This window comes from Mytilus trossulus, chromosome 1 (assembly GCF_036588685.1).
Source record: "Mytilus trossulus isolate FHL-02 chromosome 1, PNRI_Mtr1.1.1.hap1, whole genome shotgun sequence".
Classification (NCBI taxonomy): domain Eukaryota; kingdom Metazoa; phylum Mollusca; class Bivalvia; order Mytilida; family Mytilidae; genus Mytilus; species Mytilus trossulus.
Genome location: NC_086373.1, coordinates 48,191,179 through 48,211,849, shown reverse-complemented (window position 1 = coordinate 48,211,849; position 20,671 = coordinate 48,191,179). Strand labels below are relative to the sequence as shown.

The 20,671-nt window shown below is 31.2% G+C and overlaps 1 protein-coding gene across 8 annotated transcripts; it reads right to left on the bottom strand.

Annotated features, from left to right (window-relative positions):
* Positions 1-2,401: 2,401 nt before the first annotated feature.
* LOC134726133 (protein bicaudal D homolog 1-like) lies at positions 2,402-20,599 on the bottom strand. 8 transcript variants are annotated; one of them, XR_010108623.1, is made up of 5 exons: positions 20,263-20,599; positions 12,471-14,701; positions 11,148-11,183; positions 7,896-7,938; positions 2,402-4,770 (listed from the first exon to the last, which is right to left on the bottom strand). XR_010108623.1 is itself a non-coding variant. In XM_063590551.1 (5 exons), the coding sequence occupies exons 1-4, from the start codon at positions 20,476-20,478 to the stop codon at positions 7,927-7,929; spliced, it is 2,406 nt and encodes an 801-aa protein (XP_063446621.1). In that variant the 5' UTR covers positions 20,479-20,599; the 3' UTR covers positions 2,402-4,770; positions 7,896-7,926. The 8 variants fall into 8 exon arrangements, 6 of the variants coding, with proteins under 6 accessions (XP_063446621.1, XP_063446628.1, XP_063446603.1 ...); XM_063590551.1 differs by having other exon boundaries at positions 12,560-14,701; XM_063590558.1 differs by lacking the exon at positions 11,148-11,183 and adding an exon at positions 10,009-10,048 and having other exon boundaries at positions 12,560-14,701.
* Positions 20,600-20,671: the final 72 nt, after the last annotated feature.

Genomic DNA, 20,671 nt, shown 5'->3' with positions numbered 1-20,671 from the left:
GCTAGGACAAGTACACCTTACAATCATTCTAGATCATTCTATACACCTAATATGCTGGCTATTGCCTGTAGTATCTGAGACATAAATCATACAACAAAATCTAAAAATTCTCCAATGAACCATGAAATTTAGAGCAAGGTCAGACGAAACCTGCCAGTCTGACATTTTCATCTTATTATTTATTACATCAAATATGGCTGATAGTATCTGAGATAAGAACTAGACCATGTAAGTTTAACCTTGATCACTGATCCATGAAATGAGGTTTGGGTGCAGTGAACGTAGATCTATATACAAGGAACCCATATACCAAATATAGTTATCCTATTAAAATAAGTGAATTTTAACTTGACAATTTTTTTTTTCAAGCAGTCACTCAACCATAAATATGAGGTGAGGGACAATGACAGACAGAAACTTTGTAGTAAAAGGTAATTGAATAAAAAGAGTAAATCATTCAGGTCTTCTACGTTCCTAAATATGAAGCTTTGTACAAAGAGTTTACTCTGTCTCCACTGCCGCCCAATTATAGTCCCTTTTTATCACATTCTGGGACTTTTGTGGCAGGTGAGACAAAAAAAGTTAACAAGAACCTTCAGTTTCAGGTGTTCTGATGAAGTTCAAATATGGAATCTTAATTTTCTGTTCCTGTCAGAAAAGAAATAAGTGATCTATAAATTAACGGTACCAATTTTCTTGCACCAGATGTGCATTTCAACAATACATGTCTCTTCAGTGATGCTCTTGGCCAAAATATTTGAAATCCAAAGCTTATATAAAAGATGAAGAGCTATAATCCAAAAGGTCCAAAAAGTATAATCAAATCCGTGAAAGGAATCAGAGCTTTGCATGAGGGAGATACATTCCTTAATTTATAATAATTTCTAATATTTTGTAACAGCAAATTTTAACTAGATATCATTGAGATGGAAGCCATCTCTGTGGGCCCCGCTGTCAATAACGTTGGGTAAATAAATATAGTGTGAATCAAAATTGTAAGCGATGGACAGACTTTTGACCTAGGAAGTTGTACATACATCATGACACACCCTCTGGTGTTGGTTAAAATGGATGTCAAGTATAATATTTGAAATCAAAACGGTTCCCAAGATATAGAGCGGACACAATCTTCAACTCAGGACACAGGGTTGTCAACTAAAACCAAAGTTTTTTTTTACCTTGACCTTTGACCTAGGAAGTTGTACATACATCATGACACGCCCTCTGATGGTGGTTAAAATGGATGTCAAGTATAAACTTTGAAATAATAAAGGTTATCCAGATATGGAGTGGACACGATCTTTACCACAGGACACAGGGTTGTCAACTGAAACCAAAGTTTTTGACCTTGACTTTTGACCTAGGCAGTTGTACATACATCATGACACACCCTCTGGTGTTGGTTAATAAACATGTTAAGTATTAAGTATAAAATCAGAACGGTTATCTAGATATGTAGCGGACACGATCTTCATCACAGGACACAGGGTTGTCAACTGAAACCAAAGTTTTTGACCATGACCTTTGACCTAGAAAGTTGTACATACATCATGACACACCCTCTGGTGGTGGTTGATAAACATGTAAAGTATAAAGTATGAAATCATAATGGTTTTCTAGATATGGAGCGGACACAAAATTAAAGGGTTACGGACGGACGGACGGACGGACAGACTGATCACTATAGGGCGACCCGACTAAAAGTACTGGCTACTGGGCTGGTGATACCCTCAGGGACTAATAGTCCACCATCTATAATATGTAGATCAGTTTAATTGAATTATCCCAAAATGGCACTGTACATTAATGAGGCATGATGTGTATTGCTTTTATGTACAAGTGATTTACAATAATGGGTCAAAATCAATGCATCTTTTGTGTTCCTGTTTGAATGGTTTTACACAAGTAATTTTTGGGCACTTTATAGTTTGCTTGGCTTCTTGTTGAAGGCTGTACTTTGACCTATAACTTTTAAAAATCATGACTTGGATGGAGAGTTGTCATAGGCACTCATACCACATCTACTTATATCTATCTGATACTTCTTCTATCACATTTTCAACAAAAACATTATTTATAAATGCCTATGAAATAATTGTCAGTAAATAGGAACAGCCAAAAACAAAGTATGACCTAGCCCATTCTTATATACAATATGATGGTATCTAACCAGGAGTTGAAAAAAGACTTTATAATGCACAAGCAATAATTGACCAACTCACAAAAACCTTTAAGACTAGGCTAAATTTGAATGTAAATGCCTCCTATGTTACTTATCCTTGCTACCAGTATATCAATTAACTGGAGAACTCATATTTTAGCCACCAAAAAAAAACCAACCTTACAACACAACTTATTATTCAGAGAGTAAGATATTTAAATAAGAATGAAGATAAACACATTAAGTTTATATTTTTACTTTATGCATATTCAACATTTGCCCAGCAAAGACAAAACATACAAAACAAAACAAATGAATTATTTCTACATTTGATAAGAAACATGTTATGCATTTTCTTCTTTTTTTAACAAAATCTTATTGAAACTTTTTAATGATACCAAATTAACAAAATTCTGTTATTCATGAACAGATTTCCTTTTTGCATTACTTTGATTTTGGTTTCAAGAGACTTCTATAATAATACAGATATAAATAACAAAATATTTTTTTCAAATATAAAGTAAAGCTTGGTAGAATTCTACCAACTTCTAGTGTTTATCTAATAAAAGTTATATTTACTTTTATGTATATTCTTGTTAGTTCAACAAACAAGTGTTTTATTTCACTTATATTTTTTTTTCCAAATAATTTTTACTCCTAAAAATTGGAATCATTAAAAAGTTTTACTTAAAAAAGTTTTTGTAAGATATGATTCAAAAATGTTTTTTTAAGACATTTTATAAAATGTAATAAAAAACATGATAAAAATGTAAATGGATGATGATAAAATAACGATATAAATTAACATATTGCATTTTTGTATAGCTTTTTTTTGTTCTAAATTTAAACATACAACCTCACATTCTAGCAATCTCTTTCAAACACACAACCAGCATAGTGGTTACCATAGATACACATAGAAAGTATTAACAATATTTTTGAGTATATTAAATTAGTTTTGTGTATAAATACTGGACTAGCTTATAAATACATAATATATATACAATTGCAATAACAGTCAAATTTGTGCCATAAAAACAGATATTATATGTTAAAACTAATTAGCTACATGTTAAAACCAGATAGTTACTAATATAGCCTTGTGTTATAAATATTTTGAAGAAAATTAGATTCAAATATTTTTCAAAAGGATAATTTTCTGCAAAAAGTTCAAATAGTTTTATATGATGTCTTTATACTAATCATTTGCATCATGAGAGGTCAATACAAATGTGTTTTATTTAGGCAAAACTGTTGGTTTAATCTGCCTGCATGAAAATAGTGAAATTAACAATATGAAAGAATGAATAATCAAAGTTGTCTCCCTTTTTACAATCATCACTAGTACAAGCACTGTCAATAATAAGAAAAATTTAAAATGCCCTTTCAAAATATTGCACAGAAAGACATGCTCAATAGTTATTCAATAAAATATTTATCTGTTTTTATGGCACAGTCTATTCTATATGAGGTATTATAAAGTAAAGGTCTTTATTTTGACATGGGTTAGTTAATATCTTTGGTGGCAGCATGGCATTAAAAACAAACCAAGTACCCTTTAGACGACCTTGAACATAAATAAAATAATTTAATTATAAGACATCCCTGATGTCCACAAATTTTCCATTCAATGGAGACAAAATAAAATCTCAAAATTTTAAGCTAATGATATCAGCAATTTGTGCACAATTAAAAGCTTCTTGAATTTTACATCTTTGAGATCTCCCCTTTTAATTCAGCCTAGGAAATGACACACAAAATGCAATAAGCTCTTATATCACAGTGAAAAAAAATCTACATCTTTGGGGAGCATCTCATTACATTTGGAATGAGCCATGAATGGCAAAAAATTGAGTATACACATTAATTAAGTATATTATTTTTGTAATAAATATTTTGTATATTTTTAATACAAATATTGATTTTGCATATAAAATGATTGGTTAATACTGTACAAAATGAACTTTTCCTTCACCTTTTACTAACAAACCATTCCATATAAAAAGAGCATAACTAGAAATTCATACTCAAATAAAATAAACTTGTCATTTTTAAAATCGTGTTTACACTTACAACAAAATTATAGCATGTAAAATTTTAGCCAGATCTATATTGTTCAAAATGTGGTAAGAGTAAATAAAATCTAACAACCATATTGTAATTGTGATATAAAAAATCAATAATAGAATAATAGAATAATTGAAATCACTTTTTTCTTTCATTAAAATTAAAACCCATCTTGATCAAAACCATATAAAAAAATTATACTTTATAAATAAAATATTAAATCTATATGTTTAAAATTTCATTCTTATTAGTAGGCAAACATTATTATGCCAATAATCTGCTGGAATATAAATAAACTTGATCTGTGATCAGTAACATAACAAAATGAAAACATTCAATTATATCTATCCCCATTGAGTCCATATCAAAGGCATCTGTTTTTTATGAAACACAAGAAAGCGTTGACACATCTAACACAGCGCTGTACATCAACAAAATCTTTTCCCACACTACCACTATACACAAGACGGAATACATTCATCCTTTCTATTTCTTTCTTCATTTTTCAGTCTGTCCAATATTGTTATTCCCTTTATCTAGCACTGAAAATATAATAAACAATACTTTGTATTTATTATTTATACAATATATATAAAATTCAAATGCCAAACAAACAACCTTTTACTTTTTCATCACTAAAATATTTTCTAATTGCATCTCATAGTATCTATAAACAGTAAGACATTTTTCCAGTGAAATTAATGATATAACCATTCATTGAATTGAAAACAATTTATAGTTTTTATTTTACCCCTTTTAAAATATAACTTCATGCAATGGTTTATAGTTAGTTTGTTAAAAAGATACGGTGAGAGTGGATGTAAATATAATATCTTGAATATACAACTTTCAGTTCTGAAAATGGATATTATATATATATACTTTTGGTCCATAATAACCATTTCTCAGAAATCTCTTTTTTATCTGTAAATTTTGTTAACACTGAATGACAAAACTTTTCATTTATTTCCATTTATACATTGTTGCACTTTGAAAATCAAAATATATTAAAATACACTTTATATATTTCACTTCTACCCATTAAATAACAGTCCCCCTCTTTTTTAAATCCTTGATATGCCATTGCCCTGGTATTTTTAGAACAGGTTTCATAACATAAACAGCTGCTTAATGTGGTACCTTACAGTACATCTTATAAATAAAGATATTATCAATACAGATCTAGCAGAAACAAAAGATTTTCATGCTTCATGCAATTAATAAATCAGATATAATGTAAGTAAATTGGTAAGACAGTTATTGATGTATGAGATGGTTCTCAAGGGAAACAGAAGGTAGATAACAGTTTTCTTAAAATAACATCCCATACATATATATGTTTAATCTACAAATTATAATATTCCTGTTACAACTGTTTTCCCCAGGTGTTGATGTGTAATATGCAGGTCATGAAATCAAAATAGCAATTTATGATGTGGGACAAAATAAAGTTTGTTAAACAATGTTTTAATTGCATTGGCCATTGTCCTTCTGGATTTTTTTTTATGTATGATCAAATTTATTTTCCTGTTATCTAAATGACAAAATGCAAGTTTATTTAACCACTTAATTTTGTGCCACATCTGGCTAGTCTTTTTGTTATTATATCACTTGTAAATCATCCCAAGTATAAACCAGCGTAAACAAGTACATTTTGTACTATTCTCTTATTAAAGAAAGGGAAGTAACTCATAAAAGAGAATTTAGAATTCAGGAAATTCAGGAAATGACTGCTAAAAAAAGTCACTAGTAAATGTGATTTTTCTTTTATTGAATTAAAAATCTGAATTGTTAAAAAAAGACATTGTTTGAAATCACAATGGAAATATCAAAGAAAATCGTGACACTTTTACAGGAAAGACTTACTAAGAAAAAAAATCAATGACAACATTAGTAAACCCAGAGCAGAGCAACAACAATAGCAACCAAAAAGATAAAAATAAAGACTTTAATTGCTTAATGTTAAAAAAATTATTTTTTTTTAAATATTTTAACAAACCTAGTAGTTAGATGCACATGTTAATGAAAGGACTTTCTTAATGTTGTTTCAATACATGTAATTTTACAATCAAATGACGCCAAGGTACTATAAAGGAAGTTACCATATGTATGTATAAAATAATATATAAGTTGTGACAAACAAATAAAAAATGTGTTTATTTTAAATATGTGAGAAAACACAATATTCAACCAATGTTATGAATACAAATAACCAAGTGATACAAAACATGTAATAATTTCAAAATTATATCTAAAACACACCAATCTGCAAATAGTATGTTAAATGATGTGTATGTTAGGGAAACTGTATAAGTACATATTTAGTAATGCAGGCATATGCTGTCCGGAGATAAAAAATATTATACACATGTATTTCTTTATAGTTTGACCTTTCTGTATCAGACTGTATGAGCATGGCTGAAATGACTGGAAAGTTCAGTTGTTTTATTTGAAAAGTTGATTCTCTGTGAGCCATAATTACTAACAATTGTTCAGAAAAAACTTCAAAGATTATTAAATATTTGTATAAAATTGAAAAGAATTTCAATGAATTACATAAACATCAGAAGAGCTTCAAATCAGGTACATGTAGAATAAATGGAGTAATACATTTGTGGTAAGGTGTAGTATAATATCATTAGATAATAGAATGTAATTGGTTGTTCGATCAGGAACCACTGAACCTGATATCTTCCTTCACAATTTTCTGAAAACAAGTTAGACCAGCTTAATTTTGCACACGCAACATAACAGAAGTTCCAGTTGTAGCAATTATTGTTGAAAACAGATGGTATGAGGTAACTGTAACTGATGACTTCTATTCTAGAGAAGCAGAAAATGCCAAAGGGAAAGTCAAACTGACAATGCCAAGGCAATTAGGGAAAAAAAAACAGTCCACAAAACATAACATAGAAAACTAAAGACTGAGCATCACATATCCCTTACCCACGAGTTTTTTTTTTCCTTAACATTCTTTGAATAAACATTTTTTGACAGCGTTTTTACGCCTGATATGGAGCAACTGGGCCAAGAAACATGTATAAACATTACTTTTACTGTTTACACTGTGACCGTCTAAAACTAGAAATCTATGTATCCTCAAGGATAATTTCGCCCTCAGCTCTGTGGTGCCAAAAGGATAATTTCGGCTCGCGCCCCAGGGTGCCAAAAGAAAAATTTCGGTATGAAAGGGTTAAACAGGCATTGCCAAGATATATGGTGTAGACACAGAAAGTTAAAGGTTCGTAACCTTCCACCTGCTTCCAAATCTTATCTACTTCCTTCTTAAATATTCCCCATTGCTCTTAAAAGTTTCACTCAATTAAACTCTGAAAAAGGGGCTTGAACACTCATAACCATCATTACCCAGTCAGACATTTATATGGAAGTTGTATAGCAAACCACAATGCAATTTCACCTCAAAAACTATACATGTTACATGTTGTGGGCCTATTATGTCAACATTTTCAAGCAGAAGCAACCTAGTCTCTACTGCCACAAAAGCAATAGGAGCAATAATTCTGTTTTCCATCTGTACTCCACATGCATCCTACATCTTTCGGAAAACAAGAAAAAAGAACATGCCATTTGACAAGCAAACTAAACTTCTAGGAGAAACCATTGTTAAAGTAGGCTAAAGGCTTGGATGCGTCAAACAGAGTTATACCTTTTTTTACTTGGATTTTTATTTAGGAATATCAGAATTCATTCTGGAAATAAAGAAGAAATTAGTTAGAGTAAGGAAAATACAAAAAGTAAATAAAAAGAATTCATTTAAACAAATCTGTTTTGTCTTGCAAAAGGTAAAACCAATCTATGCACTTGCATTTCCAACTGTTATTTCTTTAAATTATAAACAATTTCAATAGTGAGAATTCATTTTTTATTTTGTGGTTACCAATTTTCTAGAATTGAGGAAAAGTAGTAATTTTATATTGTGTTTTGTGTATAAGCCTTTAGAAAATTTGTACTTTGAAAATTGATGCAATTCACTCAAATTTGTTTCCTATAAATAATATTATATTCCACACAACATAAATGATTGTTTACACTGATTAATGCACTTCTTAAATGATTTAAAATTGTTCTAGTATCCATGTAGCACATGCAGCCACCCAAAGTTGTAAATAGTCCCTAAAATGCATGGTTAAGTGAAAACTTAACCAATGGTGATGTTACCCATGAGTACTCTGAATGGCCTGCAGATATTTCTTAAAACTCTTTTATCCATAAATATGTTTGTACATGTATTACACATATCTTCATTCATATTTATAGACTTACATATAGTGCATGTACTTATCAAAGCAACAATAAAATAAATGTGTTACCATATGAACTTGTAACTTAATATGCTAATAAAACCATGCAGACAAATTTAAATCTGCTATTAATGTAGGTGGAAAATTTATTTTCAGAGCTTTTTTTTGCTGATTTTACAAAATGACTAATGGAAAAAGTCAAGCCCGTAGAATAATCTCAATCTTACCCTATAATTTTGGATCTCATTAGCTGAACATCAACTTCTAGTGGTAATTTGCAAAAAAAGTATGTTACCAACAGAGTTAACTAAATCCCCTATTACGGACCCCAAAAGAACTACTGTAGCCCCTTTTCTTTAATTTTTATTTGGGAGGGGTAGGGAGAGGGGGGGAGTATGCTTTTCCTTTAATGTTTTTTTTATTAGTTGCATGATGATGCATATAAGATGTATAATGGCTATTTAGACAATAGAATATCTGTTTATAAAATCATTAAATATTACTTAGACACTGAGACATTGACAGACCACAATCAGGTATTGTAAAAAAGCTAATTTGCCTCAATACTGTGTAATTTTTTTTTAAACACATACAACAAAATGAACTGTAAGAAAGTTTAATTTGCATGTTCTTTAAAGAAATATGCACCTGACTGTCACAAGCTGTTACTGCAGACAATTTCTGCTGATCAACTTGGACTGTATACATATATGTATGCTAAAAATATATATATGTAACATACATTCCTATTGAATGAGACGTAGATTAGCTAACTCACTCTACAGGAATCTAATAATATTGATACAAATGATGTGTGCATATTACATACTTAACATCACAAATCAATAATGAATGTTACTTTTTCATTTTTGCTGAATTGGTGATTGACAATATCTTATATTTATATATAAACCCTTTTTTCTCTCTTTAGTTTTGCTGGATTCAATTCTTATTCTTGGGACTTGACCTTTCCTTACTTAGAAATTACATAGGTTTCAAAAATCCAAGCAGCAGACAATGTTGGATAAAGACCAGATGCATGATTGCCTTGGATCTCTAAAATTTCTGAGAGAGGTAACAAACAAAACCCCAAGTTATTTGTTTCTCAACTCAATCATAGTGCAAGGAGATAACATTAGGGACAAAATGAATGACAGACAGACAGACACATAAGCAGACCACCTACCTAGTTTAGATAACATGACAATAGCAACTTAAAAGTGTTACAGTATATATGTGATGATGTCTTTCATTAAAGAGAAATTTAACAAACATTGATCAATGATAACATAACCCTGATAGATGAAATTTGAGTGCACAAATTGTACATTTCATGAAATCAATGAATACAATAAAAACAGCTGTTCAATAAAATAAAAGTCTTGCGTAAATTTCATAGACAAGAAAGGAAAAACAAAAGAATATACACATAAACAGCACATAAACATAATATACTCATGTTAGTGCAGACTGAAGCCACAAAAAAAGCTAAAATATATTATGAAGTTCAGTACATACTGTTATTTCCAGAACATGGATTAGAAAGATTGAAACAGACCTAGAAAAGGGAGATAATTTCACATAGTTTAGCCATACAAATCACCTTTTCACATGTTCATTATGACAATTCTAACTTAAACCTCCTTTTGATACATGTAATTATAATCACATGGGATTGTCTCCAACACATACTGTGGATTCATTTATTTTTGTACGTACCAATTTTTGTGGAAAAATGGTATTTTCGTGGATATTTGATTTCATGGTTTTGCAAAAGTTTGCACCCAAGCATTTGTACTTCGTTGAACATTTTCACCCACATTTTTCGTGGTTCACCCAGCCCTTACCCTTGAAATCCACGAAAAAATTGGTAACCCACTAAAAATAATGCATCCTCATTATTAGCTTTTTTTTGAAAAGTAAACACTACTTTCATACCTTGTTAGAATACAGGGTACTGACAACTGATATAATTAGAAATGATGACTCTTGCATCTTCCCATATCAGTAGGCCAATTTAGGCGGCATTGAACAATTTATCAAAGATCTAAAATATGTGTCCACTGACCCCTGACCTTTGGCTTTAGAGCCAATAAATTCTCATGTTTTGAGGCAATAAAGTCAATAGCTTGCTTATCAGATCAATTATTTCGCATCAGCAATTATTAACCAAGCATTGGCATTTTTATCAGAAAGGAAATTCACAATAATCCTCTTGAAATTTAGAATTTAGAAAACAAAGCCATCTGGAAAGTAGTGTACACATGATAATCCTTGAATACCAAAAACAATGGTCATTGATGACTCAATGTAAGAAGAAAAGAGAAAAAACTCAAATACCCTCGACTTTAGATGATCTGTACCTACAAATTTTATGTTTTCCTGTTGCATTCATATTTGTAGCCTTAATTTCTCTTCCCTTTATTACATTACTGAGACAGAAAAGGGATTTTCTTACAAAAATCCAAATGCTTACCAGGCAACCAGCCGCCAGTCCAGAAACTCATTTTAGATAACAAACTTGGGGAAATTATGAATTGTTGTTAAGCATGCAAACTATTTAAAGCCAAAATCAACAAGTTTAACTTCATAAAACACTAATTAGGACTCCCTTTTTTGGTAAAGCCTTAACATGCTTAAGGAGGCAGCTGACATACCTGTCTCCAAAAACGTTTAGGCCATTCAAAAGAAACCTGTAACACATGAATGATGTGTGCAAGTTATAACAGCCAACAGAATATACAATTTCACTTGCCCCATTTGTGAATTTGCCTTTATTTTCTTACATTTATCAATTTTCTGAATTTCTAAGATAGTCATTATAAACTGTCATATAAAAAGTGATAAATTTTAAAAGGACTTGTTGCAGATTCATCAAATTTCCTGCTATTACTGTGGATGATTCACTTAGAAATGTTTCTTAGAATTGAAGACAGTGTGCAATTGTAGCAGCCAACCTGTTTAACTATGATTAACTCAATATTCATGATATTCAAATGATGTTAGTGACATTACTGCTCATATGCTCATGGATATGCTCATGATGCTGAGGGAATCACTGAAGAACAGGATGATTGAACATTATCATTGTTATAACTCACTTGATTTATAAATGCAATCATGGTATTGACATTTACAGAGAAAGAAACAAAGAGAAATTGAAGAGTGAATCAATAAATACAACTATGAACATTCACAGTGAAATACCACTATTCTGTCAGATTAAATTGATTGAATCACTACATGTACAAGTTTATGTTTGTAAAAAGTCTTGCAACATTTAGGCCTGAGAGTTTTGGACAGGAAAAATTATGTTAAAACCCCAAAATTTACATCAGAATTTCAATCTGGACATCAAACTCTATTTTGACCTAAATATTTACCTACCCATAGTATATTTTAGAATAATAAATATATTGAGGGCTTTCAACAGCCAATTTCAATAATCGTAAGTGTGCATAGTTCAGCCTGAATTATAGTTTGCTCGAGCTCTAGTCTTGATCAGCTTCTAAGTTGTTTTTTTAGACAGAAACACAACTACATACAACAGTATATATATGTCATGTATGTGGATACTAAAATGAAAATGATATTTATGTGTATACAATAACAGTATACATTAATTTTGAACACACTATATCCCAATTGATTGTTAAACTTTACCCAAATTAGTTAAATCTTTTTTATTCATTTGGTTAGTTTTGAAAAGAATTCAATCTTTAAGAACTCCATGCGTGGTTGAGGTATTAATTTAGACTTTTTAAAATATCAAAAACACTTTTCCAAGAGAGCAAAAACACAATTTTTATCAAATTTTTCAATATATTATTTCAGAATTACTTTAGAAATTTTAGATATATTACTTTTATTAGAAAGAAGAGATGGTGTTACAAAGCTTGGTAAAGATATAAAGTGAATTTCTAGCTAGCACCCAGAAACCCGAGGACCATTCTAAAGAGACTAACCCTTTATCAACTTACCCTGGGGCCTAATAATCCCTCCTGCTATGGTATGATCGGCCAGAAGCCCTACCATAATCTTCATAATGTGAGTTGTGGTTGTGACTTACTTTGGAAGTCCCCATTTTATTGCGTCCGCCTTGTCCGCTTCTACGCATATTCCGACGTTCTCTGTCAAATTCCAGATCTTCCAACCTCTGTGTAAGGGTAAGTTTTTGTTGAATTGCCATTCGTAATAATGAATTCAATGTCTTCTTCTCTTCCTCTGCGCTCGCCAACTGTCTCTGCATTTCATCCAGTTGTGTGACATATTCATCACAACGCTGTGCAAACATTGCTCTTAGAGATGCAAATGTGGCTGCATCTTCTTTCAATGCTTTCAGTTCATTTCTCAGCTTCATCATTGTCTCAGTGACAATCACTTTTTCAGTGTCATATTTTTGTTTCAGATTAGCTAAAGCTACTTCAGCAGTTGATTTGTTTGCTTTGAGCACACTTCTCAATGTTGCTATTTGTTCTCGTTTTGTAGACAACATGGCTTTCAATTTAACAACTTGTTCTTGTAATTCCTGAACATCTGTATTCTCGTTATCGCCATTACGTTGTCGTGACACTTCCATCAAATGCTCTACTGCCCTCTTCAAGTATTTAACCTGATCGATGACGGTTTCTGTAAGTTTGTAACATGATATCGGATCACCTTTGATATCATCATAATTCTTCTTAGCTTTTGATTTGGTCTTCCTTGGTGATTTATCACTATTCTTTTTAGGGTTAGGGTCTTCTTTCTCTTCACTACTGCTACGTGAACCATCTCGAGACAACTGTGCCGCAGCTTTGGCATGATCAAGCATAACTCTGCTTGGTGTTTCACCATTCACTTCACATACAAGATGATAAAGCTGTGCCATTTCTTCTGTGGCCTTTACAAGTTCATCTTGAGTTGTATTCAAACTTCCCTGAGCCTCTGAAGCAGCCATTGTCATGGCTTTCAAATCTTTCTCTAAGTCTTTAATTGTATTTTCATACTGATTACACTTATTCCTGAGGTCCTCTAAAGCATGACCGAATTCTTTCTCGTCATATCTGACAGTACCGTGCTGACCTCTAGCTTGAAGGTTGTTAATCTCATCATTAAGGGTACTTATTTCAGAAAGGGCTTTGGAATATTTCCTTTCATTAACACGGAGATTCTTTTTCAGTTCCAGTAACGATTTCTTATCTGGATCAGTTTCATTGGCTATTAATTCATCTAAATCGGTTGAATCATCATCCATGCCAAGCTCCGTCTCTCTTTCCTTTATCACAGAATTTATATGAGATTTCAATTGATCGGCACGTTTCTTTTGTTCTATAAGGTCCTGCTGAGTATCCTCAATCAGCTTTTGAGCCTCATCTAAAGCTTTTTGAAGTTCACCTTTTTCTTGTTCACTTTGATCTAAAAGCTGTTCTAATTTTTTCACCTCGTTCTCTTGAATTTCACTTAGAATGTCATTCACTTTACCAGGACCTGGTTTAACGAGAGATTTTGTATCATCATTTTGGAAGTCTGCCTCTATCCTCCTTAATGCAGGATTATCGTGTTCACCCTGTCCTTCATCAGTATCATCAATAATTTCTGATCTACTATTTGGTAGTCCTTCACTGAGCCCGCTCATGTGAGCTAAATTACTTAAGTTAAACATAGATTCTTGATTAATTCTTTGGTCAAGTTCTTTCTTGAGTGAATGTTTTTGTTCTCGCTCATGTTGTAATGAATTTAATGCTTCTTCTAAATTTTTTTCAACAATTTTTTTCAAACTTGTATTTTCATCCAATTGAATGTTAAGATCGTCAAGTTCTTCATGAAGTCTTCGAATTTCATGTTTCATTCCTTCAAATTCAACCTGACTCTGTTTTAACTGAGAAACTGTTTTTTGGAGTGTAATGTTTTCTTCTTCGAGTTCAGCATAATCAGCCAAATTTCGATTTTCCCGTTTTCTGAACTCGGAAATGTCATTTTTGTATTGTCTTCTTTGATCTTCTAATGTATCAGTTTGTTGTTGTAATTCCAAAACTGCTTGATGTAATCGCTCATTTTCCGCTGAGCTCCGATCGAAGGACTGTTTGAATGATTTTAATTCAGTCTCAAGTTCATTGATTGATGTTTTATAACTTTCTTCCCTTGTAGCTGTTTCCTGTAGGAATGTGTCTTCATGGTGAATTCCACTTTTTTGTTGCTTACGAAATGTGTCCTGATGTTTGTTTAATGCCTACAATGGAAAAAAGAAGATGATTATAATTTATTCTTAATATGCACAAAATACATCAAACAAGCATAAAAATCATTTTATTAAAGCTTAATATTTGCTAAATGTGTAGTACTGTGACTTATACCCATATCTCCAAACTTGAACATTATAAATAATAAAATGTTTTGATACAAAATTATATCCATCAAGTCCTCATGAATTTTTCAAACATACATGTAAATGACTTTCAAGTGACATCAGTGTTCCAAATATTTGAATGTATAACATGTATGCATGTCGAACAGCTGCCAAATGTTAAAATTGTCTTTTTTCATTGGCACTCATACCATATCTTCTTCTATGTTTTTACCAGATTTTGTTCCTTATCATGTTTGTTCTTTTTTCTATGATTCTTTTTCACTTTTAATGCTAAGTAGTGAACATTTCAAATTACCAGGGCCGCATTCAATATCATAGCTGCTACCTAGATTTTGACTATTGAACGTGTAGCTATAGACTAGCTGCTACATAGATATTGTTAGCAGCTATGTAGCCTCTATGTAGCTGCTACCATATTGAACTCAACCCAGTACTGATGGCAATTCAATATACCTACACAAAATTTAAAGGTGATTAAGAGCTAGGTAAATTGCATTATTGAACACTTATCTGGATTGTTACAAACCCTAAGTTAACTTCCTTAAATATCTTTACTATGGTATGTTGTAAGGTTACTGTCTAATTGATGTATAGCCATCATCTCCATTAATTCACATTAACACATTTATAACTTTTCTTTGAACAAATTTGCAGAAAATTAGGAGATATAGATGACTTAATTTTACACTTTTCATCTGGTATTAAACACATTGCACAAAATCTAAGTGAATTTGTATACTGATGAAAGTTTTTCAGATCTCTCTTGATATCTGATTCTATTATTTCTATTGATCAAGATGCAAACTTAAGATTAAATGTTCATCAATCATGTAGTAAGTTTGATACAGGTTTTATGTTCATTCATACAGTAAAAGAAGATACTCTTTTAAAGTCTTTTATCAGGTTTATAGCTTTCTCTTTACATTTGTGGTTGCTACAGTGTATAAAGTAAGGAAAGAGTAAATGGAGAGAAGGTGTCAGTGTTTTCCATTTCATTTTTTTTCTTTTAAGGGTAAATGTTTGTACTCTTTTTATGAGGTGTGGAGGGGTTATATATAAACCCTCTATGGAAAACAGAGTACAAAAAAGTCAAACAGGGAAGTGACAAAACTCCAATCCCTACCCTGTCTGCACCCTCTGCAGTAAGAACTAAATAAGAATGTATCAGTATTACCCCTTATTGTCAACACTATAATTTATGTGATACACTTAAACTGTCATCACTGACATGTTAACTAGTACCTGTACTATACTGGACATTGTACGTATAATCAAATAAATAAACATATTATTTTTGGTGGTTTGCTCAACAGACACAATGACAGACATTTTTTTTTAACATGACATAATGGTTTGATCTAATGTGTTAGTATTTAGTTTATGATATACAGGTTTAAGCTTGTAGCTTATTTCTGTCAGACATTTGTTTATTAGGCATGTTTAGTAAATCAAATAATTCTTTTATCTTTAAATCATTGGGCTTGACCACAATGTGAAAAGTAGTTTCTTTTAGGGTTAGCTATAGATCTAAGGCAAAAATTACTTTTTGTATGTCTACATGGAGATGTAGGAGTTGGTCTAGAATGCTTATATTTGCCAAGCAAAGGAATAAAACCAGAAAAGATGTCATTATACATGTACATGTATGCATGGACCTACATAATAGTCCTTAGACTAGAGTGAGTCATAACCATACAGTACATGTTTAAGTCTCCTAATCTGGAAAAGTTGCAAATAAATCTAACAAAGATAAGTTGATAAACATCTGCCATCATCAGCCAATGTTAAAATGGAATAAAAACTATGATATATATAAACAAAGACTATCCCTGATGAGCATGATGAGGCGTTTAATTTCTCTTGACATATAGGAAATGCAGCGCGCACATACATATGTTTTCAAGAACGAAAATATATATACTTGTTTCCTTCTTCCTGGCAGAGAAAAATATAGGTTAGGTTGTTACAATTAATGTTTAATAATAATTTCATTTTTGACAATTTTTTTTACATATTAACATAATTTATTCTTATAGGGAAATTTTCTGGATAGTACTTAAATAAAAAGGTTGGATTTCAACAGCGCTTTTCTTAAAGTATTCATAAAATGTGTAAAGAGTAGGCATTCAATTTTATAGGTTTGCAAGGCAGGCTGGTACCAAAAGTATATTTTTAGCATTTATTAAAACCATACAAGGGACAATGTATTAGAACATTTATTTTCAAAACAATCAATGAGTACATAATCATACAAGTTGTGTAACACAAGGTGCAGTAATATGCATTAATAAGGTAGCGAAATGTATTTATTGATTGTATGATTTAATCAATAATATTATTAAGCATAATTCCAATAATCATAAAAATGCTATGATCAACCAGATCATATGTTTATATATACATGTTCAAACATTTTAAAATTTATTTAGATTATAATCCTGTATTACTTTCATTTCACTAATGTAATCAAAAGAAATTATATAATATATATTTAAACACATTAAGAAGCCCTCTTGATCTGGACTTGTGAACCATGAAATATCTTATTTTAATATTATATCATTTAAATACAATTTGGTTTAAAGATTTAAAATCAAAGAGATGGGAAAATATTCCAACAATGAATGATCTTCCCTTATTTGGAATAAAATTTCTGAAATGAAATATAATCATGATTTGAATTATGAATACATAAGCTGTTTAGCCCAAACTTATGGTTGGCAGTGCATAAGATATGTATAAATACAAGCAGATACATCCCATTAATAACACATGTGTTACATGTTAAACTACAACACATCAAAAACTACACCCGTAGCCTTATGAGTTAAACAGACATAAAGGTTCATTCATATTTGTTAACACATAACTTTAAAGTTTACCTGAATCTTTAGAAATAAATTAAACAACCAACACCTTCTGCCTACATCTTTTTATTCAGGTCATGTGAAGAAAAAATATTCCATTATATTGCTTATAAGGATAGGTAGATTTAAGATGTAGGTTGCTTAAAATTATAATTATGTCACACATATATCAGTAAATTTACGGAGATGTGGGGTACTTTTAGTACACAACACAATATCTTGCAGAGTTCTAAAATTCTTTTTTCCCTTGTATTCTTAAATAACAAAATTGAGTCGGTCCTTGCAAAATTTTGTTGGCCAAAACCTTGGGGCTACATCTTTTCTAGAACTTGTATTTTGTTATTAAAATCTCACACAAAAACAGGATCTATTGATTATTATTTGCTGAATTTACATTGACAAATATTTCATGCAAACATAGGACATGTTATAATTTAAAACAGAGACATGAGACTGGACATGGCTTCCGGTGATAAGAAAAAGACTTGAGTTTCTAATTCATAATCAATAATAACATTGAAAAGAAAGATAAATGTATAAATGAATTAAAATCTGTGTCCACTGGACACTGACTGGACACTAAATTGCCCCATTTGTCAATATGTAAAAGATAGATTCAGCAATTTTTCAATTCATAACATGACATTCCTCGAGAAAAAGTGAAACCCCAAAATTCTAACTCATCTGTGCTTGGAGGTATTATTAACCATTGTGTACAAGTTTCATGACATTTGGTTGAGACAAACTAAAGTTAAAAATCTGAAACTAATTTAAGAACATACAGACAGGAATAGATGGACAAGGGTAAAACTTAAAGCCTTCTCTGTCATGGTGTGGCCATCACAAAAGGTTTTTATTTAAAAACATTTTAAATCATCTAATATTTTTCCTTTGCCTCACAATGGAACATAACATTACAGGTACCATTGCCAGCTTGTAAATCGTGTTTTTAACATGCACCAAAACAAAGTGTGCTTAAAAATGTATCCAAACAATCAACAATAAACTTATCCCTGTCACCACAAAACCACTGCACGAAAAAACAAATGCACATTTTATAAATGTATTATAATTTATACCCATGCAGGATGATTTAAAAGCTCCTGTAAAATAATATTCATGTATATAAGAACCAACAATTAATAGAGTAATACAAACAATACCAGGGTATATGTGTTCATGAAATGCGTCCAATGACCCTAGCTTGTCTGGCAAAACAGCTGTTAGACAGACTATAGAATCTAAAGCCTTCTTGGTTAATTTCTTCAAAAGTGTACATCAAAATATGTGATTGCTTAACAACGGAAATTCATCCAATGATATAATGCTATTTTCATTTTAGGTACGCACAATAAAATCACCTTTATACCTTTAAGGGCTTTTTTAAAGATTCTGAAACAGACAATTCTCAACAGTAGATGTCAACAAGTGTTTGCTTTTGATCAAGATAGCTGATTGAAAGTCTAAAAGACCCCACTTATTTTTGTCGCATAATCATCAAAGCCATATGATGCAGTGCAAAGCAAAAATTTCAAAAGCATATCAAGAAATTTTCCCTTTCAAAGGGGGACATCTTTTATTTCTTGAATCTTAAAGTCATATGAAACGAGTGACCAGTGAAAAATAATGTTATTCCAATGCATACAAACATCATAAACTTAGTCTTCTGTGCATGATCTTATAATTTTTTTCATAAATTTTGTATAATCGTCAATTTTTTTTTCAATCGGTCAGTGTTGTTGTGAAAATATGGCAGGTAATTAAAGTTCGTATTTTGAAGCCGAAGTTAAACGATTGTCACCTGTTTGTCAACAATCAACAAAAAGCATGGATATTGACCACGTGTTTAACATGTACAATCAGATAATTATAGTTTATTTTAAGGACATCCATGCATATTGCGATCACCGGATTTTTACGAGATGGGTCACACGGAGGTCACTTTGAATACGGAAAATATGTTTGGGAATTGCTTCCTGGAAGGAATTAACATAAAGTAAACTTCTTCTAAATATGAACAAATTAAAGAATTTTCTCCAGAAAAAAGTATATGTACATAAGTTTTATAATAAAAACTCCATTGAGTTAAGCATATGCATTATTTTTTTTAATTTGAGGTTTCTTATGACTTTAAAGTAAATAATTCCATCTAAACCACAGTTTTTTGCCCTGCTTTGTTGTTTTCAAACTCTGATACAAATTTGAATGCAATATTCAATGTTTGGTTTTAGTGGACATTCAATTTCACTAATGATTAATCAAGGAATGTGATTGATTGATCATAAGGATAATCTCAAGGTACATAATCAGTTAAAACGTTTTCTGGTTCAATTCAAACCAATTAATGCTGTTAATGTTTTAAATCTGCTAAAATGCAAGATGATCTGAAGAATCAAAAATATGTAATAGTACGTTTAAATGTCTTCAAATACGACACGCGGAATAGCAAAATTCAATATTCAACTCTGAGATATTCCCCCAACTTGACGACAGCTAGTCATAAGAAGGGCATTGACGCACCCAAATCTCTGTGAAAACAATAAATATAATATTTACCTCTTTAGCTGTGTCTAGTTCTTGCTTTAATGTTTCATATTGTGTCTCTATTTCTTCGATTTGCTGTTGAAGTTGCTGTTTTTCCTCTAACACTGCAAGTCCGTACTCAGCGGCTTGCACCTTTTCTTGTGTCGTCTCGGCAAGTTCTGTCTGCAGTCGCTCGACTTCCCGCCTCAACTCTTCAACAGACTGGTCGGCACTACTTGGATCTGACATTTTTAACCTAAAGAGGACTTAAATTATTCAAATAACACGAAAATTGGAAGAAAGTTTCAAGGGCAGACTCCCCCATACTATACAGTCGCCATCTTATTAATTTATGCAGCTATGTTGTCATGTGACAAGACTTGTCTTTATATGGAAACCCTAATTAACTTTAATGCTAACCGTGTTTATGTTGAGTTTTTAA

Coding starts and splice junctions, on each gene's coding strand:
- LOC134726133 (XM_063590533.1), bottom strand. CDS start 20,478: ATGTCAGATCCAAGTAGTGCCGACCAGTCTGTTGAAGAGTTGAGGCGG. Junction 10,049..12,559: donor ATAAAATGGGGACTTCCAAA/GTAAGTCACAAC, acceptor TCCCTTTTCTAG/GTCTGTTTCAATCTTTCTAA. Junction 4,771..10,008: donor TCCATGTTCTGGAAATAACA/GTATGTACTGAA, acceptor TTATATTTTCAG/TGCTAGATAAAGGGAATAAC.